Raw genomic sequence first — 27,570 nt, 5'->3', positions numbered from 1 at the left:
GACGAGTGCAGAGTGGAAACAGCTGTGCCCCCAATGGAAGTCAATGGAGAAGTACCAGTTGCAGTTTTAAAGAAGGACCCTTCTCAGAAGACCCCGAAGAAACCCTTTGGAAGACAGAAGGTTGGAGAGCCCCCCGCCTGTGGATGCCTCAGGTTACCTGCACAAGGGAAGCCAGGTGCATAGGGGTGAAGTGATGTCAGAACCTGCCGTAGACGACAGTGGGAGACTTTGAAGACTATACCTGTGGAGAAGATGTAAAGGAGTCCAGTGGAATCCAAGGGTGGATTATGGAAGTGAAGAAATTACAAGCAGAGGGGACAGAGTATGCCACTGAGGTGACCAGAGGAGGGGCTGGACTGAGGGTAGGATACTCCACTGTCCTTTGTCCAGCTTCACACCAGAGCAGGAACCAAGGGTTCCTCAACTGGCTCAAACCGGAGTATGCAAGGAGGGCACCAAAAGTGCCCTTCAAAGCAGTCTGGTGGCACTGCAAAGCACCCCCACACCAGCCCAATACCCCAAGTTCTGTCTGGGAGGTGGTCACACCTCCCTGCGACAGGAAACCTATTCTTCTCACTTCCCCTGCTCAAGCTTGGCTCAGCAGCAGGACAGAATCAGGTCTGGAGTCAGCAGCAGGACTAGCGTGCTTGCAGACCCTCAAAGGCTGTTACTGGGAGTACAGGGGGGTCCCCTAAGGAGCCCACCCAGTACGTGGGATCACACTTCAGGCACCGGAATCGGTGTTGGGGTATGATTCCAAAATGTTTGATACCAAACAGGACCAGATTCGGTGCAGCTACTATATAGACATCTCGTAATGACTGATTTCCACTATGTGTCTTAAAATGGCTGGCAGCACTTACAAAGCCTCGAGAATCGACTCCAGGGTTTGTGGGGGTATCCTTGCTCATGCAAAGGCACCCTCCCACTTCGAACCAAGCACCGGGCCCTCAGGACTGATGATCCTGCCATAGGGGCGACTTACAGGGTTTAAATGCAGTGACCTGGGATACAAGTTAACATTTTGTGAGGTGCAAGCATCAAATCACAGGCTGCAATGGCAGGCCTGTAGTAACAGTTTAAGTAGACTCCAATGGGTGGCACAATACATGCTGCAGCCCATGGGACACCCCTGGTGTACCTATGCACTGGATACCTCAGTACCATATACCAGGGACTTACAAGGGTATACCAGTATCCAGTACCAAAGTACTTATCAGAACCAATTTATGGGAGAGAGCACAGTTGCTGCGGTCCAGTTTAGCAGGACCCAAACAGAATAGGTCAAACACACACTGACACCAGGCAAAAAGTGGGGCAACCATGAAAGCAGATCCTACTTTCATTCAGCAGCCCTTCAAGACCACCAAAGTGGACATTGGTGTTGTGAACTGAAACCTGACCAGCATTTTGAAAGCCAGGTCTGGCTTGAAAACGCTAATGCATGCAAACTGCAGTTGTGCATGCCTATGGTTCCACGCGTTTGTACTTTGAAGCCAAATTCTTTTAATTTTTTTTATTTACATTTTTTTTTTACAGCCGTTTGCTTTAATATACCTTTCTCTCTGCTGTCTCCCTTTCTTTCCTACAGCATAGTGAAACAAACTTGGAATAGTGCGAGCGCTGTACATAAAAAAAAATTAATACAATGAAAATCCCATGTGAAACAGGCTAGATCAATTCACGAAAAAGGCCATAAACTGCACATTTAGCTGCAGTGTGTTCATTTGAAAAGATCCACCAAGTGTATGTCTGTGCAAAGAGTGGCCTTGAAATTAGTCAATTGTTGCAACATTGGCACATGGTCAGAACGAACTACATGAAACGCATGCAGCGTTCATACATATGCATGCTATACATCTAAATGAAAGTAAGTTGCTATATAGACAGTGGATCCAGAAATTATGGGATGTTCCAATGCTTTATGACCTGTGTTGGGCACCCATCATCTAGGAGAGCAAAAAAGCAAGGAAACTTGGCAGTGGGATCAGTTACAGCCACACCACCAAACTCTCCTGGACGGACCACCACTGGGTGCATTTCGCCTTCGCCACGCCCACCGCACACCACTGTCCTCATTCCCCCCCGTTCGCAGCAGGATCAAGGCCACCGAAGAACATCTCAACTCTCAGCACACCTACTCCGTCAACGGACACCACACTGCAGCACACAACCTCCACGGATGGATCTCCAATTGCACCGACACCCCTTATGAAAAGACCAGGCAAGCAACACTCCAAGAAAGCCAGCTGGTTCACTCTCACCCTCCACAAGTCCATACGCACCTGCAGAGGACTCGAGATGAGATGGAACAAAAAAAAAAAAAAAAAACGTAAACTCATGCAACCTTCAAATCCGAAGTCAACTCACACCACCTCCTGCTCAATACCACAAAGAAAACGGCCCTCCAAGACAGAATCCACACCAACAGCAAAGAACACTTCACCATCGTCAAGGAGTTCGCCAGGCCCAACAGTGAGACCAGACGCTCCTCCCAAGACCTCTGCAACAAACTTGGCACCTTCTTCCACCACAAGATCAGGAAGATCTACAACCACTTCGACACTCTAGATCCAGCCACAACACCTGCCACCATCATACACAAGCACACCGCACCCCAACAGACCGTGCTCTGCTGGATCCTGCTCACAACAGAGGACGCACTCACACCCATGAAGAGCATCCACTTCGGAGCCCCCAACGGATCCTTGCCCATGCCACATCTTCCACAGAGCAGCTGCAATCTCCCCCCAGCTTCGCCGCACCATTAACTGTTCCATCGAAACCACCACCTTCCCTGACTGGAACCCCACTCAGAGCAACCCCTGCTGATGAAGCCGTCCTCAGACCAGACAGACCTCAAAAACTTCAGACCCATCACCCTCCTGCCCATTCCAGCCAAGGTAATCGAGAAGACCATCAACGCCCAACTCTGACTTCATCGAAGTGAACCAATTCTTGGACACCTCTCGAAGCAACCACAGCTTGGAGACCGCACTCTTGGCTGCCACAGACCACATCCTTACTGCAGTCCTCATTCCACTATAGATCTCCGCTGCCTTCGACAGTTTCCAGCCGCACACTAATAACGAGACTCCACAAAGCTGGCATCTGCAACAAGGCACTGGACTGAATCCACTCCTTCCTCACAAGCCGGACTACGCGAGTTAGACTACCACTGTTCCTCTCAGAACCCAGAGATCAGCTGTGGAGTGCCCCAGGGTTCCTCCCCGAGCCCCACTCTTCAACATCTACATGGCCCCCCTTGGAGCCATTGTCAGAAGCCACAGACTCAAGTCTCCTACACCGACACCCAGCTGATCTACCCCTTCACCAACGAACCCACAAACGCCATAACCAACTTCCACAGTGGAATGATAGCAGTTGCTACCTGGATGAAAGACCTCTTCCTCAAGCTCAACTCGACAAACATAAAAACTGTTTCAGTGCCCAACATCACAAAACAAAGTATGCAATTTCTAGTGGGATTGGGACCCTCTATTAAAGATAACCAATGCAAAAGCTGGAAAAAAAGAAAGTCACAATTAAACAAGTTTAGGATTCACCCAATTTTTTGTATGCCGATCTAGAAGCAAGTTGGAACCAGGGCACAAGGGTGCTCCTAAAAGTCACAGAACTAACACAACCAGAAGTGAATAATACGTCCAGGCAGTGGACAACAGTCGTGACCTCTTGGTTCCCAATACAAAATATTAACCCACCTGTATGTAACCAAAACAAACCGCAGCTTAACTTCTAACCCAGGTTTTGGACTGAAAGGCGAGCTATAAATCACTAGACGTCAAGGACTTCACCTCGAGTCTAGATTCTATTCCAGCTGCCTAAGAACTGTCGGAGCATGCTTTTAGTCTAGGTTTTGGGCCATTAGAAGAACCTTACAAGCAGCCTGCAACAGAACTTCTAGGACACACGTGTTCTTTTAGCAGTAACCATCAACCCACATTAAGCATAGTTCTTGAATTCAATGACAGGCTTATTACACAATGACCTGATCCCGCAATGGCTGCACCTTAGATTACTTTAACATTGCCAATCCTTGCAGGTCCTGCTACTCGGTGGGCATTATTAATCCATAGGTGCCACAAACACTTGCGTAATAGATGTCTCTTACTGGCACAAAAATTACCCCATTAAACAAGCACTGCGACCCTAAACAGTAACAGCGTCACTGGTCACTCACGCATGACCCTAAAAGATTTAGCACATGGGTCTCACTGCAAGCAGCACACACCCTTCAAACCAAGCATCTTCAGTGTAGCATGCTACCTCCCCAATAATGCACTTTAGTACCTTGTAATGGGATATGAAGCGCTATACAAATGGAATTTTATGCGCAAAGAGAAAAACCAACATTATGCACATATTTTCATATTTCCTTGCAGTGGTTTAACCTTTGAGCTTATGCAGCAGAAACAAATTATATCCAAGACACTTAAACCTATCTAGTGCACAAATACAACAAATGCAAGTCTTTTCAAAACCAATTTTATTTGAAATATCTTTAGAAGCACAATAGGATTTAACGGTAACGACGGAGCTGAAGGGTGTTGCGTCTCCTCCAGGCAGCACGACGTGAGCCTCCAATGGTAAGATGGAACTTGTGTCCCTTGCCCAAGCCACGGCTCTTCTTGCCAGCTGAAGTGAGCCCGCGCATCTCCCTGTGCTTGTGGACTGCTTTGGTGATCCATTGGATCTCTGGGTTGCGTCTGATGGCTTTGTGGAAGGTATCAATCAGAACCACTTCGAAGAACTTGTAGGTGGAGTCTTCTCCGACCCAGTACGAGCTCAGCACTCTGAGACCTCCACAATGGCGACCAGCACGCTCCTGCAAGTGATAACAAGCTTTAGAAATCGCAGAGGCTCTCAATCAACCCAAGTAATATCATCAAAATATACAGTGTAATAGTCAGCTCTAGGTAAAGCCAGGTCTCTTCCACCCCTCAAAAATACATTTTCATGTGTCTCTAGAGTCTATGCTAGTATGAAAGTCTGCTTCGAAAATTTAGTTTGGAGTCGTGAAGAGAAAAACAAGATGAAGAACCAGAGGATTGATTAAAGATCAAAAAACTGTTTTTGGATTATTCAGATTAACATCTTGTGATATTTTGCATGCAGAAAGCTACAGATAATCAAGGAGCACATCTACCCGAGATCGCATACACTTCAAGTGCCAAGACGAGGGAGACTACAGTAAAGAATGGCAAAGTGTGATTTTTTTTCACAAGGACTCCATATGCAGTAGAAATTAGATTTAAAAGCCTGGACAACAAATCTGCAAGCCTGAACTAGAGTTCCAAGAAGCCCAGAAGCAAAAGGTGTTATACAACACAAAAATGTCTTTAGACAAACAGACTTTTGCCTTAACAGCTCACACTACCTCTTCTCACAAAGGGTACGGTTTCTTACCTCAGCAACAGACTGAAGGCTGCGGGCAAACTTGATCTGGTTAACACCATGGTGCACAGGTTTTCCATAGGTAGCTCCTTTGGGGACAGGACGTTTACGACCACCACGGCGAACACGGACACGATAGATCACATAACCTATAAAGGAAGAGTTGACAAATGCATTATTTAAAATATTGCTGCCAATTTGAAAGTCTATACTTACAATCTACGCACCCTTCGGTTCACTGTACCCACCCCTTTTTAACAGTATCTATACGCTACACAACTTTAAAAAAACGTAGACCTACAGTGGAGGCCGTCCTTACCCTGACATACTGGTTGGTTCCAATCTCTAACAATCCTTCCAAACAAGAGGCTCCTTTAGCAGTATGCTAGCTACTGTATTTCTCTAAGCATCTGTTTGATGCTCCCGTTAACTATGGTCATTGGACCATTGTAGATACAAGGGAACAGTGAAAGTGCCATCTACAACTGGTTCCTAAGTCAAACATCTGGTGGGAGATACACCGAGACGTACTTTACACATACATAATACTAAGACGAGTGGGTTTGGAGCCAAGGTGGGTCACATGTGAAGGGAAACCCGCTGCAATTAAGCTAAAGGGATGCAAGAGTAACATGCAAGAACTAGTACACTATGGCCTTGTGGATTCAATTTGCATACAATACTTCAGCGCAAAAATAAATACGCCTTCAAACGAACACACAAGTCAAAATACTTTCCTAGATCGTACGATACCTTATGTACCCCGCAGTCAACTTCGTCATGGGAATTTTTCCCTTTCAGTTATTAAAAGCCTCACTTCTTCCTATTTCAAGATTTACTGTTTTGCTGCTGGTTCTGGAGCAGAATTTAAAGCGAGACCTTCTGACCTTCACAAAGCTTGTTCACATACCACAGCATGCAAAGATTGAACTGTTATTGCATTTATGTCGTGCTTACTACCCCTGCCGAGGCAGTGAAGCGCTTTTCTGCGAGTAGCACAATACTCTGGAGCCCAAAAAGGTATAGTGGTGGATTAGTATAGTGAAATTTGAGTTAATTTGAGTGGTGGACATGTGACTTAGTTGGATTGAAAAGGATAATGGGAGGATAGAAGACTGAAGAGTATAGAAAGTTTATTGGGAGACAGTCGTAGTAAGATGAGGTTTGGGATGAGTATAGGGAGAGATGAAGGGAAGAATCTCTAGAAACGTATTAGGGAAATCATGGTAGTTTAATGAGTTTTGGGATGAGTCAAAGGAAGGATAGGTGAGGGAAGAATTTAGAAGGGTTGTTTGGGAGATCATAGTACTAAAGTGAGGTTTAGGGTGATCCAAGGAGCGATAGAGGGAAAGTCAAGAAAGGGTTATTTTGGAGATCACAGTATTCAGAAAGAGGTTTGGGACAAGTCATAGTAGAGGAAATATTGAGAGAGGTATGAAGTGAAATATCGAGTAGTGCATCGGAGAGTCAAAGTTTTTTTTTTACAGTAGGAGCAGAATAACCAATACATATTTATATAAAAAAAATACACATTCAGATACATAATCAAGTTGAATGTTCATATACACAGGAATATGCTGTACATTTGTGTTGGAGTATGGTTATGTAGGAACTAGCCAACTCTAGTACTCTTCTGAAACTAAGATAGTTATCTGTGGATTTTATATTTGGGAGTAATGAATTCCATAGTATTGCTGCCTGAACAGAGAAAGGTGTGCAACCCATGTTACTCTTGATGGGATTTTGAGGCGAGGTGCCAATCTGGAGCGAAGGTTCCTTTGTCAAATGTATTTGGTGAAAGATTGGCACACAAATTTGCTGTTGCAGTAATTAGTTTGATAACAGTGGTAGTGTTCAATGGAGATCGTGGTATGGGCTTGCTCTATAGTGGCAAACGTTTTAAACATTATTGCAGCAAACTCCTTCAACAATTTTTTTAAATGGCTAGCTTATAAAATCTATGTATACAATTAAGAATTGAACATTAGGGGAGTATTTTTCACATGCAATATAGTTCCTCATGCATTACAATGCAAAAACTTCAGAGGAAACAGTATATTTCTAGGTGAAGCCAAAACGCTTTAGACATTTTAAAGAAGCATTAACTGTCATACAAACAGCTGCTTTGTTTCATCCTCAATGCCTTGCTCCAAACTAAGTGTGTTTTTACCAACGCCACTGAAGTTACCAAGTAAAACTTTGCAATGGGGTTTGAGCACCTGTGCAAACTTCTAGGTGGTCAAAGGAACATTCCTCAGACGAGAAGCCTGAAGCATCCATTCCTATTAAAGTTTCCTCAACAAAAGTAATCTACTCCATGCAGTACTTATTTCTCAGCCAACAGTGCCTAAACCTTCTTTGGAGCTTTGTGAATAAAGGTTTATGCAAGGAAGATATTATCTTGAAGCTGGAGTACATATTACGGCCATGGCAACAAAGGTTCCCATTCCACACACCCCCTCCTCTGAAATAGAACTGGGTTGAAATTTCTAAAGAACAGACAACCTGGAGTACTAAAGCATGGTGGCAACTAGTACAAATGGGTCAAAGTCTGCAAAAGAAAATGTCAAAGGCTTGCGTGTCAAACTGGCCACTATGAACTGCATCAGTAAACTACCATGAAACCAGACAAAGCAGAACTAGGATTGCCACAAGAATATTCATTAAAAAAAACACATCTTGTTTCTTATGGCATTCCGAGTGCCTCAAGTAACTACTAGGCAACCCTATGAAAAAAGTAAACAAATCTCGAAACTAAACTGTCAACGTAGGGAGCAAACCAACACCTGCATCCCAAATGTTAGAAACCCTAGTCGACCTCCAATAAGATTAGATACAATGAAAGATTTGTTAGGTAGCATTGCCAGGTAGTCCATTCAGCACAGTAACAACCAAAACCAGCAAGATCGGAAGGAGTCTATCTGGCAAACCTTACTTTCCACCCACCTTCTCATATGAGGACCTCAACAAGACAGAAGCAGCTACAAAACAAGTTGTGTGACCCAACGCAGCCACATCCTTCAACCTCCGAAGGATGTTTCAATTGAATCGGCGATTTGGTGCATGAAGTGCAGGATATATAATTATGTGTTCTATTCTGTATCACAATACTGTGGTGCAGGGGTCGCAAATGTTTTTCCAAGCTACAAGTTTACTCATTCAACCTCTCACTAATATGCAAGCATTCACAATGCTATTTCTTTCCCAAATACTGACACATGAATTACTCATGAGTGGGAGAGAATGGAGCAAGGTATAAGCAAGTACACTTACAGCTCCTTGTGTCCTACTGCTCATATAGCAGCTCTTTTTAGCTACAAAGAGAAGACAATTATCAGGATGACTGAAAATGGCACACAAAAAGAATGCCATAGGAGCTTAACTCCAGCCGAAGGACACTTGCATATACAATGACACACCCACCCCAAGAGCTACATCTGTAGCCTAAAACCACCGACTGGCCTGATACTCCGGGCTTTGTACTCCAGTGACCAACAACCAACAAATTAATAGTGCTCCAGATCCCATACAGCACACTCTTCTATGGAAACTGGGCACGTGGACTAGGAACTGGCTGTAAAAGAACGTTTTTGGAAATGGTGAGAATTGACTGGCCCAAATTCCCTTCACCCACCAAAGCAAACATCATGCAGGAAAGGCTTGTGTATGCTTGTTCAAAGCAGATAAGTTCTAGGGAATATTTCTTGTAAACTATCACAGAACTGAGACAGGATTCATTCAGAGTGAGGACTGGCCGAATTATAACCTGAGAGAGCTATGACCAGCCACTGGGAGAACGCTGTTAATCAGACCATCTTCACACTTGCTCTTTACCCATCTTTCAGGATTATGTTATGAAACTGCTTATGTGAGACTCAAACAAAAGAACATGCATGACATACATACTGCCACCTAATGATATGAAATGGGGCCTTGCCGTCACCCGGTTCTATTCTCTTGCCTGCCAGATTGTGCTCCTCCCTCTTCCCACAGGTCCCGACACCATCTCTGCCCAAAGGATATGAACCACTCCCAACTGTTCTGATCTCCCGTACCCGCAGCACTTCCAAGTGCCCTACCTTTTCCACAACTGTTCACAGCATCCCACACGCCACTTTCACCCGTCTGCCTCCCTTTCGCCGGTATTACTAAACCCTCCCCCCCCCCCCCCGAACTAATAACCCTCCCACACAATATCCCAACCAATTCCTCCCTGAATCTCAAGTTTGACTGCTGCTATCAGCTGCAGACAGAACACTAAACACAGATCTAGCAGCTTGGCATCACTGCATGCACAAAACCACTTCTGAAATCACTGCAATTCAGACAATGACAGATTGACCACTATACAAATGCCAGTAACATAACATGGGCAGAGATGCAAAATCTGCATGAAAATTGCTAATCAATCAAGTCTGGCAGCTAAGGTTAGCAAAGATCAGTCCACGGGGGATAGAAAGAATGGGTTGGTCCGGGGGGGGAGGGGGGGAGGTTGGGGGGAATGAAGTATCAGTTTATATTTTAGCTACCATAGGAAATTTACTGAAAGAGCAAAAAAACGCCTAAAGGATAAACGCCAACCTGGACAATAATGTAGAACGGGACCAGATAGGGTTGTCCCCTGTCCCCACTCCTGTTTGCTCTGGTGCTCGAGCCACTGGCGGCATGGATAAGGGGAGACCCAGTAATACGTGGACTGCGATGGACTGAGGGCATCTCCCTATATGTAGATATCTTGTTATACACGTCATCCCCCAGACGATGGATCAATTGCTTGTTGGACATTTGTGAGTCCTATGGCAAGGTCTCTCACTATACGATTAACTGGGTGAAATCGGTCTTATACATTCTTAATGGTCCCACCCCACACCTGGCCAGAGGTGTCACGATACAAATCGCGGAAGATTGTTTCAAATATCTGGGCATAAATATCACACAAGATCCTATCCAATTCTACGAGCGTAATATACTACCACCCCTTAGGAGACTCCGCAGTGATGTGAAACACTGGCACTCCCTGCCCAGACGCTCCTGGGCCTTGCCTCCCCAGGTTTTTATACGCTTTACAAAAACACGCCAATCTCAGTTTCCCACTCATATTTTAAGTCGATTGAGGCAGAGGTGAGCCATCTCCTATGGGAAAGTAGGTCCCCCCCCCCCCGCATAGCAATGTGCAAGCTTGTAAGGAGCTGGTACGATGGTGGAATTGCCTTACCCAAAATGTAACTATACTACTGGGCCTCCCAGCTCATAGTAATTAACCAATGGCTCCGCGCCTCACAGGAAGAACCAGACTTGCGCCTGGACAGACATACCCTTGGCACAGACGGAATCCTTGGCGCATTATATAATAAAGCTCGGAAAAACACACCGATCGGCCCCACAGCACATACAGTGTACATCTGGTTTACGGCGCTGCAGGCACTTGGCTGGGAGGGAGTGCTAACGCAACACACACCACTTTGGGACACCCAGAGACTGGGTACACTTCGCAACAGTAAGTGATTCACTTGATGAGATCTGGTTGGTATATCTAGGGTTGGAGACCTATGGAAGAAGGGGGAGTCGGTTACATTTGCCCAGTTACAAGCAACATATCAGATGGCCGAAACTGAGCAATTCCGATATCTACACATCATACACGCATTTACAAGAGCCATACCCCAGGGTTCTGATCTCCCCGAGTCATCGCCGCTCGAAGACCGTCTGACAGACTGCCTAACCAAAAAAAGCAGTTTCTCTTGCATACCGCAAACTAATTAATAACCAGAAGGATCCCACACACAACCTGAGAGAAAGACGGCAGGCCGAGCTTCGAAACATGGACGAACAGGACTGGCAGGAGGCACTCGCATCCCCGCGTGAAGTGGCAATCCCTTCTAAACTCCAACTGGTGCAATTGAAAATACTGCACAGAACATACTACACCAGGACGACTTCACAAAATAGGTCGGACTGAAACACCTCTATGTATACGGGGCAGTGGGCTGGTAGGCACTTTTTACTACACACTGTGGGACTGTCCTAAAATCACGCAATACTGGGGGGCAGTCATGGCTGCAATTACACGTGTGCGGCTTCGAGGTCCCTCCAGAACCACGGAGGTGCTTTCTTAATATATGGGAGCCGACCGACCTTAATCACAGTACAGGCCTGGGCGACCCTGGGGATCACAATGGCTAAAAGGAATCTTGCTCTGCATTGGGGAGCGCCAAATGTCCCCCTACAGCAACATTGGTGTCGTAATTTTAGACAGAGCAATGGTGGCAGAAAGTTATTTATTCATAGCGGTTGTCCCCGAAATGGAACTCATTCCGAGGAAACATATGCACCCCTCCGCCAGAGGAATCCGATCCAGACTGAAGTGACTAATACACACATACTGTCAAGGAACCACATGGCAATACGATCATCAGCGATTGAGAAAGTGCACGCCGAGAGTTGAAAAGATGCAAATATTTTCATCCTGTTCCACTTTCTGCACTACCTTGCATAATATGATCTAAGAACTACAAGTGTTATTTGTAATCAGCAATGTTGTAAGCATATAACAAAAATTCACACAAAAAAAGGCACAAAAGCTTGCACGGTTTGGTTTTTGAAGCGTGTGTGATGAGGGAGTGTGTGGTGAGGGAGGGGGCGGGATAAAATATTCAGTTGATTATAACTAACATGATTTAATGAATTTACATCTAATGTGGCATGCAGTTAGCAAACTACACCTTAGTGCAGGTATTTCAAGATTTATGCGTATCCAATGTGTGTGTGGTGGGGGTGTTGGGCAGAGCCATAACTCACATTTTAACTGTTATATACATGAGAACACGTGGTAAAGGGGGATTATGTAGCACTACACTAGATACTTTCCAAACAAATCATAACATTAATGTGTAGTGCTAATAGGACTGCCATTAAGTTTGATTTGTAATGGTCTATACTCCTCTGCAGGTTTTGTATTCAATTAATTTTCATTTCTTCATTCGGGAGAGTAAAGGCAAAGGCAGACCTAGCCAACACGTGTTTTGAGAATGTGTTTGCTTTATGCACCAAGTGGAGTATGTAATTTGCAGCCACTTGAACGAGGGAAGGGGCCATATTTATGAGGAAAAGCATCAAAGGGCGCAACGATGACACTCATCCCTCAACAATGGCAACAGCACAAAACATACTGCATGTCCATCTGATTTAAAACAAGTTAAACCAGGATATGAGAAGTTACATTTATTTATGGTAAAACGCAGCCACAATAAAGGTGCCTTGCGGCTATTGGGGGGGGGAGGGGGGGGGGGGGGTGTTTGATCATGTTAACATGCAGTCCGAAACATTGAACACTAGTTGCTGCACTATGAGGCAATACACGGTTTACTGTACTGTGGTAATATGGGATGTTGCCATTTGTAGTCCTGTAATGTTAGACTACATCAATATGCACAATTGCTCTATATAACGTTATTGAGACACTTATTTTCACTGCTATAATATATATTTTCACTGCTATAATATATAGTACACGTTCACATACATACTTCGAGGTTTTTAATTGCACAACAGTGGTATTTAAAAAAAAAAACAAGAAAAAAAAAAACGTAAACATTTCACAGGGACTCATGAAATATGGCTTTCATCGCCAAGACCGTTCCTAATCCTGGTGAGACTTACTGTTTAATCTACATTCCATTAATCAAAAACCTTAAAACTCTAAACTAAATTAGCACAACTTACAGAAAACAGATTCAAGAATCTCTCCCTTAAGGGTTTTCAATGAAGGAAACCTTTTTTCAAAATTCAATGCTCTAGCAACAACATTTAGTATTTGATCTTCATTATAGACAAACAGGACAGATTTTCGGGGGGAGGGGGGTCCCTTAAAGCAAACTACTTCAAAATCAACGTGACTTTAAAAGGTCACAAGGAAATGCTTCCAATATTAGAACAGGGGCCTCATCCATAGCATGCAGTTGATAGAACATGTCAATCAGCCCATCTCACACCTAAGTATAGAGATATGTAATTGACAAGGGACTGTATGCTCTGTTTAGCAATAGTTTATGATTGGAGAGATGAGGGACTCTTTTGATCCGTGGTAGTGAGAGAATCCGAGGAGGCGGTCATGGGGTGTGGGGGCGCCAAAAAAAGATTGTCGCACCGGGCGCCACCAGTGCTAAAGCCAGCCAGGATACGTTCTTAAACTTAACGGACTGGAAAAACGGTGTCCACGTCGACAAGGACTAAGGTAGCAACAACCCAGTGTTGGGAGGGATGTGACAGGAAGTAACAATCACCATTTTTAAGGCTACCCTAGTGGCTCCTATACCACTACACCATGTCAATGGTATAAAACTGGAAGAGGAGTGTGGGCCAGGTGGGCATACACTATATAAATATTGTACACGAGTACCGGGGCTGTATTGTGCCATTGGGTGAAAGTGGTAACTGACAACTCAGGCTTACGTTTAGTCGCCTTTTAGGTTACTTGGAACACATTGGAAATACACTTGTTACCCAATAGGCATGTACACATTTTATATCTTAAATCCGATACATTTTAACAGAAATAGTTTGTTCAGCCAAGAACAATTCTAATGAAAAAAAGCAAAAAACATTTTAATGGATGTGTTCCCTGCCTTTCCGACAGCCCCATCCCTCCCCCCGAACCCTAGCCCCACACCCCCCTTTTGTTTGTTCAATTCTTCCCACCGTGATGGTTTGCCTTACGCTACGCGGCGTCAGTGTTGGGGTGCTTCTGGGGACTGGAATAATTTAAAATAGATTCCCTTTCCTGTGCGGGCAGTGCAGCTGCAAGTCTCCTTTCGATTTTGAAACAATGAGAGAAAGGGGGCACATGGTCCACTCCTAGTGACAAACATCTGCTTTGCTCGACTTCATCTCAAGAAGCCGATCTGTGTTTCAAACTTTTTGCCTGCCCCGGTATGGAATTTTTTGTCAGTGAAAGACCATGTTTGTATGAGTAAAATACTTCATATTTGCTTTTCGTCGTCACGACCTACATAGTCAGTATATGTGTGTCACAGGAACATAGTCCCAAGTACCTCACAGCCTGGGAAGCCGCCTGGTGACCAGTACCACCAGTGTTAAGTAATTCTTAATACTGCAGGGAAAGAAGAGGCATCAAATGTAAATACTAATGCACCTGACCAGCTCCACGGATTGTTGTAGCTGCAATAGCCCTGTGCGCCCATGTAGGGGCATTAAACGAGGAGGCTGCATTCTTAGCGTTAACTCTTGCGCTAAATACCAGCGGTAATAGCCAGCTCAAGGGGCAGGAAGCGGATTTCCTTTTACACCCCCTATTTGTTCTTGTAACTTACAATGTCCTCTTCCGGTTAGAGTGCAGAAACTGCCTCGATTCCGACAACACGAAGAACACTGAACCTAAGCTGAAGGCTATTGGGGAAGTCTGCTACTGTGCCACGGCCACACCAGCCAGAGGTCAGATATGGTGGGCTTCTCGGACACAGAAACTGCATGCAGCCGGCAAACACGCAGCAGCTGTTGCCACGATGCTGCCACACACATGCAGCTGTTGCCAGGATAGTCTAGACTCGCATGAAGCTAAAGGGGTCCCCGAAATGATTACGAAATTCAGTTCAGAGGTTGGCATGTTTATCTTCTGGAGAGCTAGAGGAAACTACTTTCTAACAGAGACGAGAGGTCTGTGGTCGCTGTGGTCAATCAGCAGGGGCGCAAGGGACACTAAACAAGGGGGGGGTGGGCTGGTCAAAGCACGAGCAAAGCAATCAAAATATGACTATCAGGCAACAAATGTCACGAAGAAAGCAGTAAAGACTTACTTCGAAAATGTTGATAAATATTTTTAATTATAGTGTCTCAAGCACATATGATTATATTGCTGAATTGAGCGATACTTATTAACCTTGATATTTTTAACGCATCAAACATTAAAGGATACTCCCATTCCCTAACTAAATTGCCATGAGTTACCCAGACAAGCTCTGTATGTCACAGATCCTTATTGAATTACTTTAATATGCTCTGCTCTCAAACTTGAGGTTAAGGAAACAAGCATGGTCCGCTTTCACTTTCGTCGGTTGTGAAAGTCTTGTGTTTATGGGGCCATTTGGCCCCATAAAGATCAAGCTTTCAGGACGCACGGAAGGCAGATGAGCCCGTCCAAATGGGACGGCTCAAAAAGGCAAACAAAAACGTCACCAACAGCTCTTTTCCAATGGCTGGCCACCGTTTAGCATAAACTGTAACGCCAGCCAATGGAAAAGAGGGGCGGGGCTTAATGTCCTTTACAGAAATTACCCCAAATCATTCAATCTCGCCAGCGAGACTGCGCATGTGCGCGGCCCACGCCAGGCGAGACCTAAAAATAAAAGCAAGTCTTGCTGTAGTAGATACTTTCGGTTTAGCTAGAATTTAATTATAACAGTTGTGTACCCAGTACCCACATCCATTACTTAAAACATTACACTGCGGATTGGAATATGCAGCTGAAAACTGCATGGAGTACAACCATTTGTTGGGCACTCAGTTTAACTTTGCTTTGAGCTAGCCCCAGAAAACAGACATGAAAGCTCTTCAATGCTCTCTGAAAACAAGAAAGTCAGTTAGAAGGGGGTATTTTACATAAACATGGAAACAAACATTTAATCACGTACCCTGTTTGGCCTTGTAGCCTGCCCTGCGAGCCTTGTCTGGGCGGGTGGGACGGGGTGCCCGGTGGAGAGCAGACAGCTGGCGATACTGCCAGCACCGAACACGCAGTAGGAACCGCATGACGTCCGACTGCTTCTTCCTCCATAGCTCCTGCATATATTTGTAGGCACCCATCCTGGATTATTCTGTTAAAAAATATGCATTAGTTAAAATTATGAAGGTCTATGCAAAACTGCAATTTTTCCATCAAATGCTGAACTTACAGTAGTCGCCTAATAATTTAATTAATTTCCAAAGTAAGCCTAGTAACATGTTACAGTGTTCAGGTCCTCCAACACACAAGTATGCATGAGACAAGTGTAAAACAAAATCACAATGAGTCAAAGGATGCCGCATGAATCCACATTAAGAGCGCGTTTATCTAGTCAAGCCCAGGTACAGCTTTTGCACTGCTTCAAGTAATTGGACCCCATTTCCATAACGGATGCTTCTGGAAAGCCTTTTGTTGTGATTCACCAGCACGTCTGGTAGGGTGACAAGAATGTGGTTCTGTGTACTATGGTAGCACAAAAGCTGCGCTGCAGCGACACGTCACGTAGTAGATGACCACCTCCCAGCAGTAATCTAGTCTACCAGTGTATGGTAGCATCTATCTGGAACACCGTACTACGAATTCGAACCAGTTATGGCACACCTAATAGGTACAGAGGCATGGGGAAGGTAATCAAAAAGATATACACAACTGATGCAAACGCATATTCCATTTAGGAAAAAATCTCCCCAACTAAAAGTAACAAAGTTTATATTGCCCCTTATATAAAAGTATATATCCTTTAAATATGAAAGGATATGAAATGCCTCAAAAGTGTAAAGGCGCTCCTCTATAAGAGCACCGAGGAACTCAAAAGCAGCAGCAGTGTCAGTCCAGCCCCTCCATAGTACTTAGAGGCTCTAGATCATGTGTGACTTTTGACACGTGTAACCACCCTTAAATTTATACTGAGACACAGGGCATGCTGGACCTATAGACAAATACGTAAGAGGCAAATCTGAAAGCCCTTGCATTGAAAAGGATGGTGGGTAACATGAGAGCTGTGTTATGGTCACACATGACCGGGAAAGGGGGCACATGAAAAAGTTAAAAGGGACACACCAACGAGAAGAACGTCCGTACATTACAGCACACGCAGGCAGACCGTTTGACTATATTATTTACTTAGCTGTAGCCCCTCCACAACGTTCCCTCAGGTTTACATTCCGCTCTAAGAGCTTCACGCCCCCGACTGCAGAAAACCACCCTGACCTGCTTCACTCGGACGTGATAGCATGGTGGTCAAGCAGCGTACAGCTTCTATTTCTAGGACTCGATGAGCGATAATTCGCACGGATTGAATAGGATTGCTCGGCTGCTATAACTCAAACCCTCCATTACCTGAGGCTCACCAGCCGGAAAGGAAGAGACTGTTTCCCAGGGTGCCATATGATGACGGAGTTCCGTCACTTCCTGTCGGGAGAGATGGGAACTGTAGTCTCAATTAAACATAAGCACAATACACAACATATATGTGGCGCAAACAACCATGCACTATAGTAATGGATGGGCCAGGGTATGATGAAGGGATTCTTTTCACTTGGGGTCCCAAATACCAGTCATCGTCAGGTGAACAGACACAGGCCATCGCATAATAGCTGGGGCATCCTTTGCGTTTCAAGCCTCGCTTTGAATTTGCCTCCAATACGTAGAAAGCGAGAGATGTTTGCTACTTTATGAATGTAACGCAATTAACGTTCCTCCATTCAATAAAGGCTTTGGAAGACGACGCTGTCAAAAAGCTTCTATTATACGTGTGCGGTGTGCGCCCAACAGAATCCGCTGTGGGCAGAATTTGGGACCGCTGTGTTGACACAGGAACCATTTTAGATGGAACGTTAATGTATTGGATGCTTAAGAAGGGGCTTTAACGTGGAAAAACACTGCGCCCATCTTGGAAAGGGAACGTAATGTTCATTATAAGGTAAATGCTAGTTTATTTGTTTTGAATACATTTTGGGAGACTCTGTCAATTTGGCACGTTTATTACGTCCCATTTTCACTACCGACGTTCAGTCTGTGTCATGTTCTTCCCTGTGCCTTTTCTATATTGTGTGAGTCTCATATGCTGTCTCTTTTTCCGGTGTTGTCTCTTTTCTATGTCTGCGCTGTCAGTGTGTAAATACCTTCATGAGATCGGGTCATCGGGCAGTCAGTGGCAGAGCTGATTACGCCATAGGCTGTGGTCAGCGGGACGTGTCCGGTGCTGCTGGTTGATTGGCACAGCCACTGGGCAGGAGGTAGGTGTGTTTTTCATTCGGCAGCTGTCAGGATGGGATGGATGTATTTTGACATGGTAGTAACTCAGGATTTATGCATAGTTACGGTCAGAAAGTTCTCTGTGTGTTCACAGCTATGCTTTCGGTAGTCAGAAAGAGGGTAAGCAGAAGACCTAAACTTATCGAGGGCAAAAGGTTATAATTTACAATATTATATGTTCATTTAACGAGTGAGAAATGTAAATCTGTATTTTAAAAAAAAAACTCACCAGTACCCTAAATAACCGTGGTTCGTATAAAGGGGTTTGCTGGGTTAGAAGTCCTTGTCACAGTACTCCTGTACTGGTTGAAGAATGTTTAAGAATACTGGATCGAAAGTTCCCAGTGAGTGCTTCATGGTTATCTGGAGGTGGCTGGATTGGGTGGCTACTGGATGTGCTCCCCTTTGCGTCCAGTGGTATAGACCCCCACGTGGAAACGTGTAATATTTTACATTAGCATAAGCAACAGCCATTTTGGCTGTGGTGTCCATTTAATTTCCTTCGTAATTCTTTCGTCCTCTGCTGTTCGCCTTTTCACTCTGCTTGTTCCATCTATTTTAGTTGACCTCCTGACATGGCTAAGCAATGTACGTGCTGGGGGTTTGTAGCTGCCAGTGCACCTGGTCTTAGAAGTTTATCTGTTGACTGTATACTGCTGTCATAAGCATTCCTGCTCCCCTCCCAATTTGCTGACCACGTTGTCATCTATCTGCCCTTGTTTGCTGATAGCTATTTCTAAACCTTGTTCTTTCCATTTCTGTCCACATGCTTACATTGCAACACAACTGTATAAAAAGGACGATGGTTTGTGAATCCAGTGTACCTCCTCCTGCAACACTTGAGAGTGTTAAGTGGACGGAGTGATTAATAAACTTATTTTATTTCAACTCCAGTGCCAATCTCTTTCTGTTAGTCTTTGGAACCAGTGGACGAGAGGGTGACCCTGCACCAGTGTGCTCACTTTTGGGTACATTTCCACACCAATCCTCACCAAGCCATGTACAACTGGAGGTTGATGTTAGTTGATTTACTGTTTGTTGGGCTCTGGTCTTCTCTTGGTATACTTATATGCAGTATCGGTGTGAGCCTGAGAATTTTGGGGCATGGCGTGAGGTGGATATGTCTAAATGAGAGCTAACATTTCATAAGCATAATTTAAGTGCGGAAAAGAAGGCTTCTGGAAAATGTATCAGTTGCATAAGTCGATGTTTATTAATCTAATGAGGTAGGAGGGAGAGCATAGGCCTGGATGAACACCAAATCCACAGAAGCCCACAACAACTTAAGAGCCGCCACCAACGCCCACCACCAACTCATCAGAAGAACGAGGAAAAAAGCGATTGAAGACAGAATCTCCACTCATGCACACAACAGCAAAGAACTCTTCAACATCATCCAGGAGTTCACCCAACCCACCAGCGAGTCCACCGACATCCCTCCCTCACAAGACCTCTGCGACAAACTCAGCACGTTTTTCCACCACAAAATCAAGAGCATCTACGACAACTTCGACGAAGACCACCACACACTAAACCCTCACCAAACACCCCAACACCCTGAAGCCAGCGATTGACAACTGGACAGCCCTCACCATCGAAGACACACTGAAGACTATGAAGTCAATCCACTCTGGGGCCCCCACGGACCCCTGCCCCCACCACATATTCAACAGTCGCCGACACCATCAACCGCTCCCTGGCAACCACATCGTTCCCTGACGACTGGAAACACGCTGAGATCAACCCCCTCCTGAAAAAACCCTTGGCGGACCCCATCGACCTCAAAAACTACAGACCCATCTCCCTGCTCCTGTTCCCAGCGAAAGTCCTTGAGAAAGCCATCAACAGCCAACTCGCCACATTCATCGAAGAGCACAACATCCTCGACTCCTCCCAATCCGGCTTCAGAAAAAACCACAGTACGGAAACCGCCCTCCTTGCCGCAACAGACGACATCAGTACCTTACAGGACAAAGGAGAAACAGCAGCCCTCATCCTCCTCTACCTCTCAGCGGCGTTCAACACAGTCTCTCACCGCACCCTAATACGCAGACTCTATGACGCAGGGATCCAAGACAAGGCCCTCGACTGCATCCGCTCCTTTCCCCACGGCAGAACGCAGTGGGTCAGACTCCCTCCCCCCCCCCTTCCCACCCCCTCCTTTCCTCTTGGACCCTACACCTACCACCTGCGGAGTCCCCCAGGGGTCCTCCCTCAGCCCTACGCTCTTCAACGTCTACATGGCTCCGGTCGCCCCCATCGTCCGAACCTACGGACCCAACATTTTGTTGTACTCAGACGACACTCGACTCATCCTCAGCTTATCCAACAAACTGAACACCGCCAGACACAACTTTCGAGAAGACATGGAAGCTGTCACCAAATGGATGAAAAACAACTGCCTACAACTAAACACCAACAAAACGGAAGTACTCATCATGGGCCCAAACCCAGATGCCTGGAACGACACCTGGTAGTCCCCCGCCCTCGGAAGCCCACCCACCACCACGGACCACGCACGCAACCTGGGAATCATCCTGTACTCCGAGCTCAAAATGGACCGCCAGATCAACTCCGACTTGTCCTCCTGCTTCCACACCCTCTGCCTCCTACGCAAGACCTTCAAATGCATCCCCCTCGAACACAGAAAGACCGTCACTCACGCCCTGGTCACCAGCAGGCTCGACTACGGCAACACACTCCATGCCGGAATAAACAAAAACCTCACTGCAAGCTACAGGACATCCAAAACGCTGCCGCAAGACTAGTCCTCAACCTGCCAAGACACTGCCACTTCTCCCAGCACCTGCGCACACTCCACTGGCTCCCCATCGAAGCTAGTCACCTTCAAGATGCTAACCCACGCTCACAAGGCCCTCCACGACACCGTACCAGCATACCTGAATAGCTGACTCAAATTTTACGCACCCCAAAGGACCCTACAATCAGCCCAGCTCCTACGCCGTGGTCCCACGCACCAGAAAGACCAGATCGGGAGGCCGCTCCTTCTCCTTCCACGTGGCCAGAGCCTGGAACGACCTTCTGCTCCACCTCAGACCGATAACATCGCTCCCCATCTTCGCAAGAAACCTCAAAACCTGGCTCTTCAACATACCCCCTCCTTGATGGACTGGAACCTGCGAACTACCCCCCCCCCCTACCCCCCCACACACACTCCCCAGCGCCTTGAGACCCTAATGGGTGAGTAGTCACGCTTAACAAACACCTGATTTGATTTGAGCATAGTGCAGGTTGCCTATGACGGCATTTTTTTGGTTCTTGAACACTGCGTTCATGAGACATTAGTTTTTCCTCAACGCATTTTTACTGTGAATCGATAGTGTGTCTTATAACCTTATATTTGAAGAAACCGTGTTACTCATTAAAGAAATAACTTAGAAACATCAGATGACATTGTGAAACACGCCTAACACACTGCATAATGATGGAGATGAATTCAGTAGGTGGAAACCAGAAGAATGATGAAATGGATGATGCAGTGTGTGCTGTTATAGATATGGAGGCAATAGTTACGTTGTCTCTGTAAAGAATTGCCCTGGAGCTTACATACAATGCAATAGTGTGGGACATCTTGCAAAAATTGGTAACATTTAATATGATACGAGTGTGTGTGTGTTTATAGTGTAAAATATATGGAGTGAGCGTGTTGAAATTCATAAAAAGTGTTAGAGAGTGAACTTCAGCGAATGTTCTAGATCTGTACAATCGCTGTGTTGAGAACTTGAAATGTGCAATAGGACGGTGCATGTCTCTGCTAAGACTGGCTACCATTCGTCTTGGTGGCTATGGTTGTGTTTCAGAAGTTTATTAATGAAACAGTGGTAATGTTCTTTGTGTTCACTTTTTTTGTATGAACCGTTTTTTATTGTTTTCAAATAGAAAACATAGCATTGAAGTGCCCATTGGATATCGTTTAGCCTTACAGTGCTTCCACTGGGCCATCTCTTCTGTGTTGCAACTCTCATCCACTCTTGGGATTAGATGGGCATCTGTTTTAGTTACCTCACTGAGGGCTCGTTAATCCACACAGCACCACAAGTCTGTAGACTCTTGCTTTGGTACTAGAACCACAGGATTAGACCAAGGACTACGGAATCTCTCAATGACCCCTAGGTCCAACATCTTATCAACTTCCACCATAATGTCTCCCTAAACCCATTCAGACGTGCAGTACATTTGCTCTTTACTGGTTGACTTTTCCATCCCAACAGACACCCCTGGCAGATGCAACCACCCTGAACCAACTCCTTACCATGGGAGGTTGTGTAGTCAGATGGGGAAAACTAGTGAGAAAGTCCACCAGCATTCCTGTGACACAATCCAGCTCTGTACTCCACTACAAAGTCTAACCATCCAGGCAACTTGGGATTCTCTCCTTCCAAACCCATTAACTATATTCTAGGAAAATCTGAGACAAAAGAAGACAAGACGCAATTGGCAAAGTAATATAGGTTTACTCAATATATGGCCGGGGAAACCAGTCAAATCCTTGGAGTTAAAACCTGATCTCCGAAATACTCCATACAGAAAGTGATATTTATGCTCTGTATCCGCAAACTATTCTAATGGTTAGGGGTATACCCAACGATCACCCTCCCCTTTTACCTGGGTATCTGAAACACAATATATAAGCAATTGGTAAGGAGGAAAAGATACACAAATATTTTTGGACACGGATACCTTTAATTATCCTGTCATCTGCGTATATATTCGCATTTTAGTTATTTCAACATTTTATCATTGAGCATATACAAAAAACATATATTTACACTTAACACCTCTGCAACTGAAAAAATATATATACACACAACAAACTAAAGCTACTGTCCACCAGGGAATTTTTTCTTATTGTGGAGCCACCTTTAAATAGTATGGACTACCTAGAAGGTTCAAACATTGCATTAGGATCAACTTTTTCCAAATTATTCATGGGAAGCAATGTGAGATTGTAACATCCACAAATAATTGATTCAATTTTTACTCCTTCTATAGAACAACTGTCGACGCGGTCGCGTTTCAGCCGGACTATTTCTTACGGCTTCTTCAGGACAAAAAGCAACAGCAGCATTCTTAAGTACCCGTAGGGGTCACACTGGTCTGCCTAGGTAGGAGGAGCTAAGGACTCAGCAGATAACGAGTCAGATGGGAGGGATTAGCATCAATCTTGTACTGGCCGCTTCTATATAATTATTTACAGTCCCAGGTAATGATTCCCGTATCTCCAAACTAGTAATGTGGCCATGGGTGCGTCGGAAAATAAATCCTTAAGTTCCCAACAGTTCAATAATGTAGCATTCCATCCTCCGCAGTGTGGAAACTACTAGGGTTCTCTTGCTGAGCTACGGATAAATATCGTCCTTCAAACCGGCTGTCTGCTTCAGCTCCGTGTCAAAAAAAAAATATTTGTGTATCTTTTCCTCCTTACCAATTGCTTATATATTATATTCTGTATCCGCAAACTGACAGGTCAAAAGTTCAATAAGTTCCAAAACTAAGATAAGTGAAATCTCCCATGTGGGTTTCTGTTCTCGGAATTCAAGCGAAGCAAAAATATGTTTTCGTGACTGCACAGCACATGGTTATATCTTGCTCAATGGTAATTGGTCCAAGCTATCTGACCATGACCATGTGTTTTTTTTGTTTTTTTTTGCCAAGCCTTCTGACCTTGACATGTGGTTTTCTGCAGAAGCGTGAACATTTCAGTATATGTTCTAAGGCAGGATGAGATCCCTGGTATCTCATCCTGTGCACGTGTTTAGCTCTTTTCCCCTAGCAGATGAAGATCGTGGTGACCTATTTTCGTGCAACAGCCCAGCTGAACTACCTGCAGATGTTCTATCAAGTTTCCTGAAACTGAAGTGAAATGTGATCTGCTGGGTTCTGTTTAGCCCACTACCTTTCAGTGAATATCTTGTTTCCGTGTACAAGTCGTTCACTGATTACATAGGTTTGATTCTATTTCTAATCTGAAACATCCACATTGGGTCTCTACATGATGCTTCCCCCTTCTGCCTGCTATCAACCATGTATAATCTTGGGGTAACACCCAATACACCCTTGAGGGCTTGGGCAAATGTAGTTGCAATAGTAGTGTGCCAACAAGGGATTTTGTTTTAGAAGAATTAAGTTTCTTTGTACAAAGCAAATTAGTTTTTAGATGAGCTCAAGACTGATACTCAGCCACATGTTATTCAATTGAATTAGATCAAAGATATGCAACACACACGGGGTATCTTTTTAAGTGAAAAAATCACTGACTTTTTATATATAAACAATCGATAAAAAGGAGTACAATGGACAATTAAATGTGCAGTGTAACATGAAAGGAGAAAAACAACCAAATATTATCTACAGTTCATGACACAAAAGATATCCAATAAAGTAAACAGAGATCTATCTCATATTTGGAGAACAATCAGCTGTACATATGTGATGTGGAAATGGATAATGTAGTCGACGTTTCGGTCTGTTAGGGCGTCAATCCTTAACTTAATTCTTCTAAAACAAAATCCCTTGTTGGCACACTACTATTGCAACTGCTATCAACCATTTCAGTGGCTTATGATCCGTTTGGACAGCAAACTTAGTGACAAACAATTAAGGGTGAAACTTACGCAAGGCCCATACTATGGCAAATAACTCCTTTTCAATAGCCACCCAGTTCTACTCTCTGGATAGTAATCCCCTACTAATAAAGGCTTCTGGACACTCTCTACCTTTGTCATCCAGTTGAGCTAACACTGCTTCAACTCTTTTGTTAGAGGCATCCACCTGTACAATGAAAGGCTGACTGTAGTCAGATTTACACTTACTCATGTGAGAGTTTGCTTTTGATTAGGCTTGACAACAATGGTGTGGTTGGCTGTTTTAAAGGTATTCCAGGCAAGGTCCTTGGACCTTTGTCCTGTATACATTTCAGATGGTATAGTTGGCCCCAAATGAAATTGAAGGAAATGAGCGAGGAAAGATTATCACTTATGCAATCATTAATAAATTGAAATTCCTGGTTAAAACTAACAGCGATAGAGAGTGATAATGAATCGACCAAAGAATGTTTATTTTAACTCCAGATCAATTCCCAAACATTGTATAGAGGTCTTGGATACCATTAACAGCCTAACAACAGATGTAGTATTTATTGCTAAGACATGGCTTAATGATCATACTATGCATGACTTATCAATGGCGAAACTGACTAGGTATAAAAATGTGAGAGAGTGAGGCCGGTCAGTGTGGGGAATCGCAATTGTATAAACATTTTTTGATTGCACATTAGTGAACACTGATGTGCAGGGTGATGGTGACTGTTTACATGGTCATTTTCCGCATCTCAGTGAATAAAAGGTGAGTACTCGGAGGACCTGTTGTGTACAGGCCCTCTGGATATAACTCATTGTTCACAGCTCAATTGTTCGACAAGCATTCTCAGTTCGTATTGTAATTGTATTTATGTAGCGCTTACTACCCCTGACGAGGCGTCAAAGAGGTTTTCGGTGAGTTGGGCGCTACTCCAGAACCCTAAAGGATTAGTGGTGGATTAGTACAGGGAAATATGAGTCCATCTGAGCTGTGGATATGTGAGTCTGTTGGATTGCATAGGATAATGGAGGGATACTAGAGTGTATAAAGTGTTATTTGGGAGATCATAGTAGTAAGAGAGGTTTGGGATGAGTAAAAAGGAGAGTTGGAGGAGGGAAGATTATATTAGTAAAAGATGTTTGGGATGAGTCTAAGGTGGGGTACACGAGGGAAGAATTTAGAAAGGGTTTTAGAATGTGGTTTGGGGTGAGTCGGGAAGGACAGAGGAGTAAAGAGTCTAAAAAGGGTTCTTTTGGAGATGGTAGTAGTAGAATGAGGTTTGGTGATGAGTCAGAGTGGAGGTAGAGAATATATTGAGAGAGGTATAGGGTGGGACAGAGTAGTGCATTGGAGAGAGTGAAAGGTTATTTTTCTTTGCATATGGGCATGCCTCGTGTTTAAGCAAAGGGGCACCAGGGCACAAGCGCTGGTAATACTAGAATCATTTAGAATTCGGCATGGATCAGACACACGCAACCACACAGCAGGATTGCAACATGCAGAACATAAAACTCAACTGCAGCACCAGTGCGACACTCCTCTATTAGCACTGACTGCAAGGAAGATCCTGCAGGCTGCAACAACCGCGGGCAAACAAAGCAAACGCAAGGAGATGATGGAGGAGCTCTGAAACATTTCTGTGATCTGTGACTGGGGGTGATTGTCGGAAAAGTTTCAGCGCTCCGTCCATCATCTTTGTGTATGCAACAACTGCACCAGTCACAGACCTGTTGCACAACATATAATAACTGGCAAACATAACATGGAGTAAGATGCACCCAACAAACATTTACAGCAGCAAATGTCGAGTTATGCCTCCTTCAACTAACACAACAAAATGCTTTTTAACTGAAATGTTTTAGTAAATGGTACTGTTATACGTACAGTTAACCACCAACTGTGCATAACTATTGCTAATCCGAGCCATGTTTAAGAAAGGCTGTTGTAAATGAATCCCATTTACACTACGTCAATAGTGGTCAAATAATTGATACAATTTAAAACTAATTGCTCCTCCCCTCGTTATTTTATTTATTTTTTAATTTACTAATTGAGGAACTTTCAGAGCACATTTAATCGATGATAGCTGTCAAATAGCATTCGTTTCTAATGCAGAATGGGGGTTTGGACCTGATCTTCAAAACAGATTTAAACTTTGCCAGTCTGGCACTGGTGCGCATGTGGTGTACAATCTGGCAGCAATGCACCTTGTTCTGCATGTTTACGATAGTCCTCAGACTCCGACCTGCTACAGTCCTGCAAATCTGCCCAAAGATTGGCATGCAGCAATTCACAGATTAGTCCAACACACAAGGATGACCTAATGCACACTACTGTTTAGTTTTCATGGTGCACCATAAGGCATGCAATTTCTTGGTTTCTTCAGCCTTTCAATAATGCACATTCTTTAATTTTTTTTAAAACCACTTCTTAACCCTAGGGCTCTTCTAATACATAACTCACACTGTAAGTGCCCTACCCGGGAGGAAGGCCCGAAACCTGCAATATGCATATTTTTGTAACAGGGGCATTAAACACAATCTCTCTATGATTGCACCCTG

General features: G+C 44.5%; 2 protein-coding genes across 5 annotated transcripts in view; one reads left to right on the top strand and one right to left on the bottom strand.

The window, feature by feature from the left end:
- Window positions 1-4,490: 4,490 nt before the first annotated feature.
- On the bottom strand, window positions 4,491-17,670 carry RPL15 (ribosomal protein L15). Of its 3 annotated transcripts, none has more exons than XM_085630508.1 (4): window positions 17,492-17,670; window positions 16,062-16,244; window positions 5,428-5,564; window positions 4,491-4,846 (listed from the first exon to the last, which is right to left on the bottom strand). In XM_085630508.1, exons 2-4 carry the CDS (start codon window positions 16,231-16,233, stop codon window positions 4,541-4,543), a joined length of 615 nt encoding a protein of 204 aa, XP_085486634.1. In that variant the 5' UTR covers window positions 16,234-16,244; window positions 17,492-17,670; the 3' UTR covers window positions 4,491-4,540. The 3 variants fall into 3 exon arrangements, with proteins under 3 accessions (XP_085486634.1, XP_085486635.1, XP_085486636.1); XM_085630509.1 differs by having other exon boundaries at window positions 17,276-17,500; XM_085630510.1 differs by lacking the exon at window positions 17,492-17,670 and adding an exon at window positions 17,363-17,488.
- Window positions 17,671-17,938: 268 nt separating this feature from the next.
- The window catches only part of NKIRAS1 (NFKB inhibitor interacting Ras like 1), a 144,936-nt gene continuing 135,304 nt past the window's right edge, over window positions 17,939-27,570 (top strand). Inside the window, exon 1 of one of the 2 annotated variants that reach the window (XM_085630512.1) lies at window positions 17,939-18,074. The gene's annotated coding sequence lies outside the window, so the exon portion shown is untranslated. Of the gene's footprint in view, window positions 18,075-18,259; window positions 18,395-27,570 lie in introns of those variants that run through there. The other variant, XM_085630511.1, reaches the window with a different exon arrangement.

Source organism: Triturus cristatus, chromosome 10 (assembly GCF_964204655.1).
Source record: "Triturus cristatus chromosome 10, aTriCri1.1, whole genome shotgun sequence".
Lineage (NCBI taxonomy): Eukaryota > Metazoa > Chordata > Amphibia > Caudata > Salamandridae > Triturus > Triturus cristatus.
This window is presented reverse-complemented; position numbering and strand designations above follow the sequence as displayed.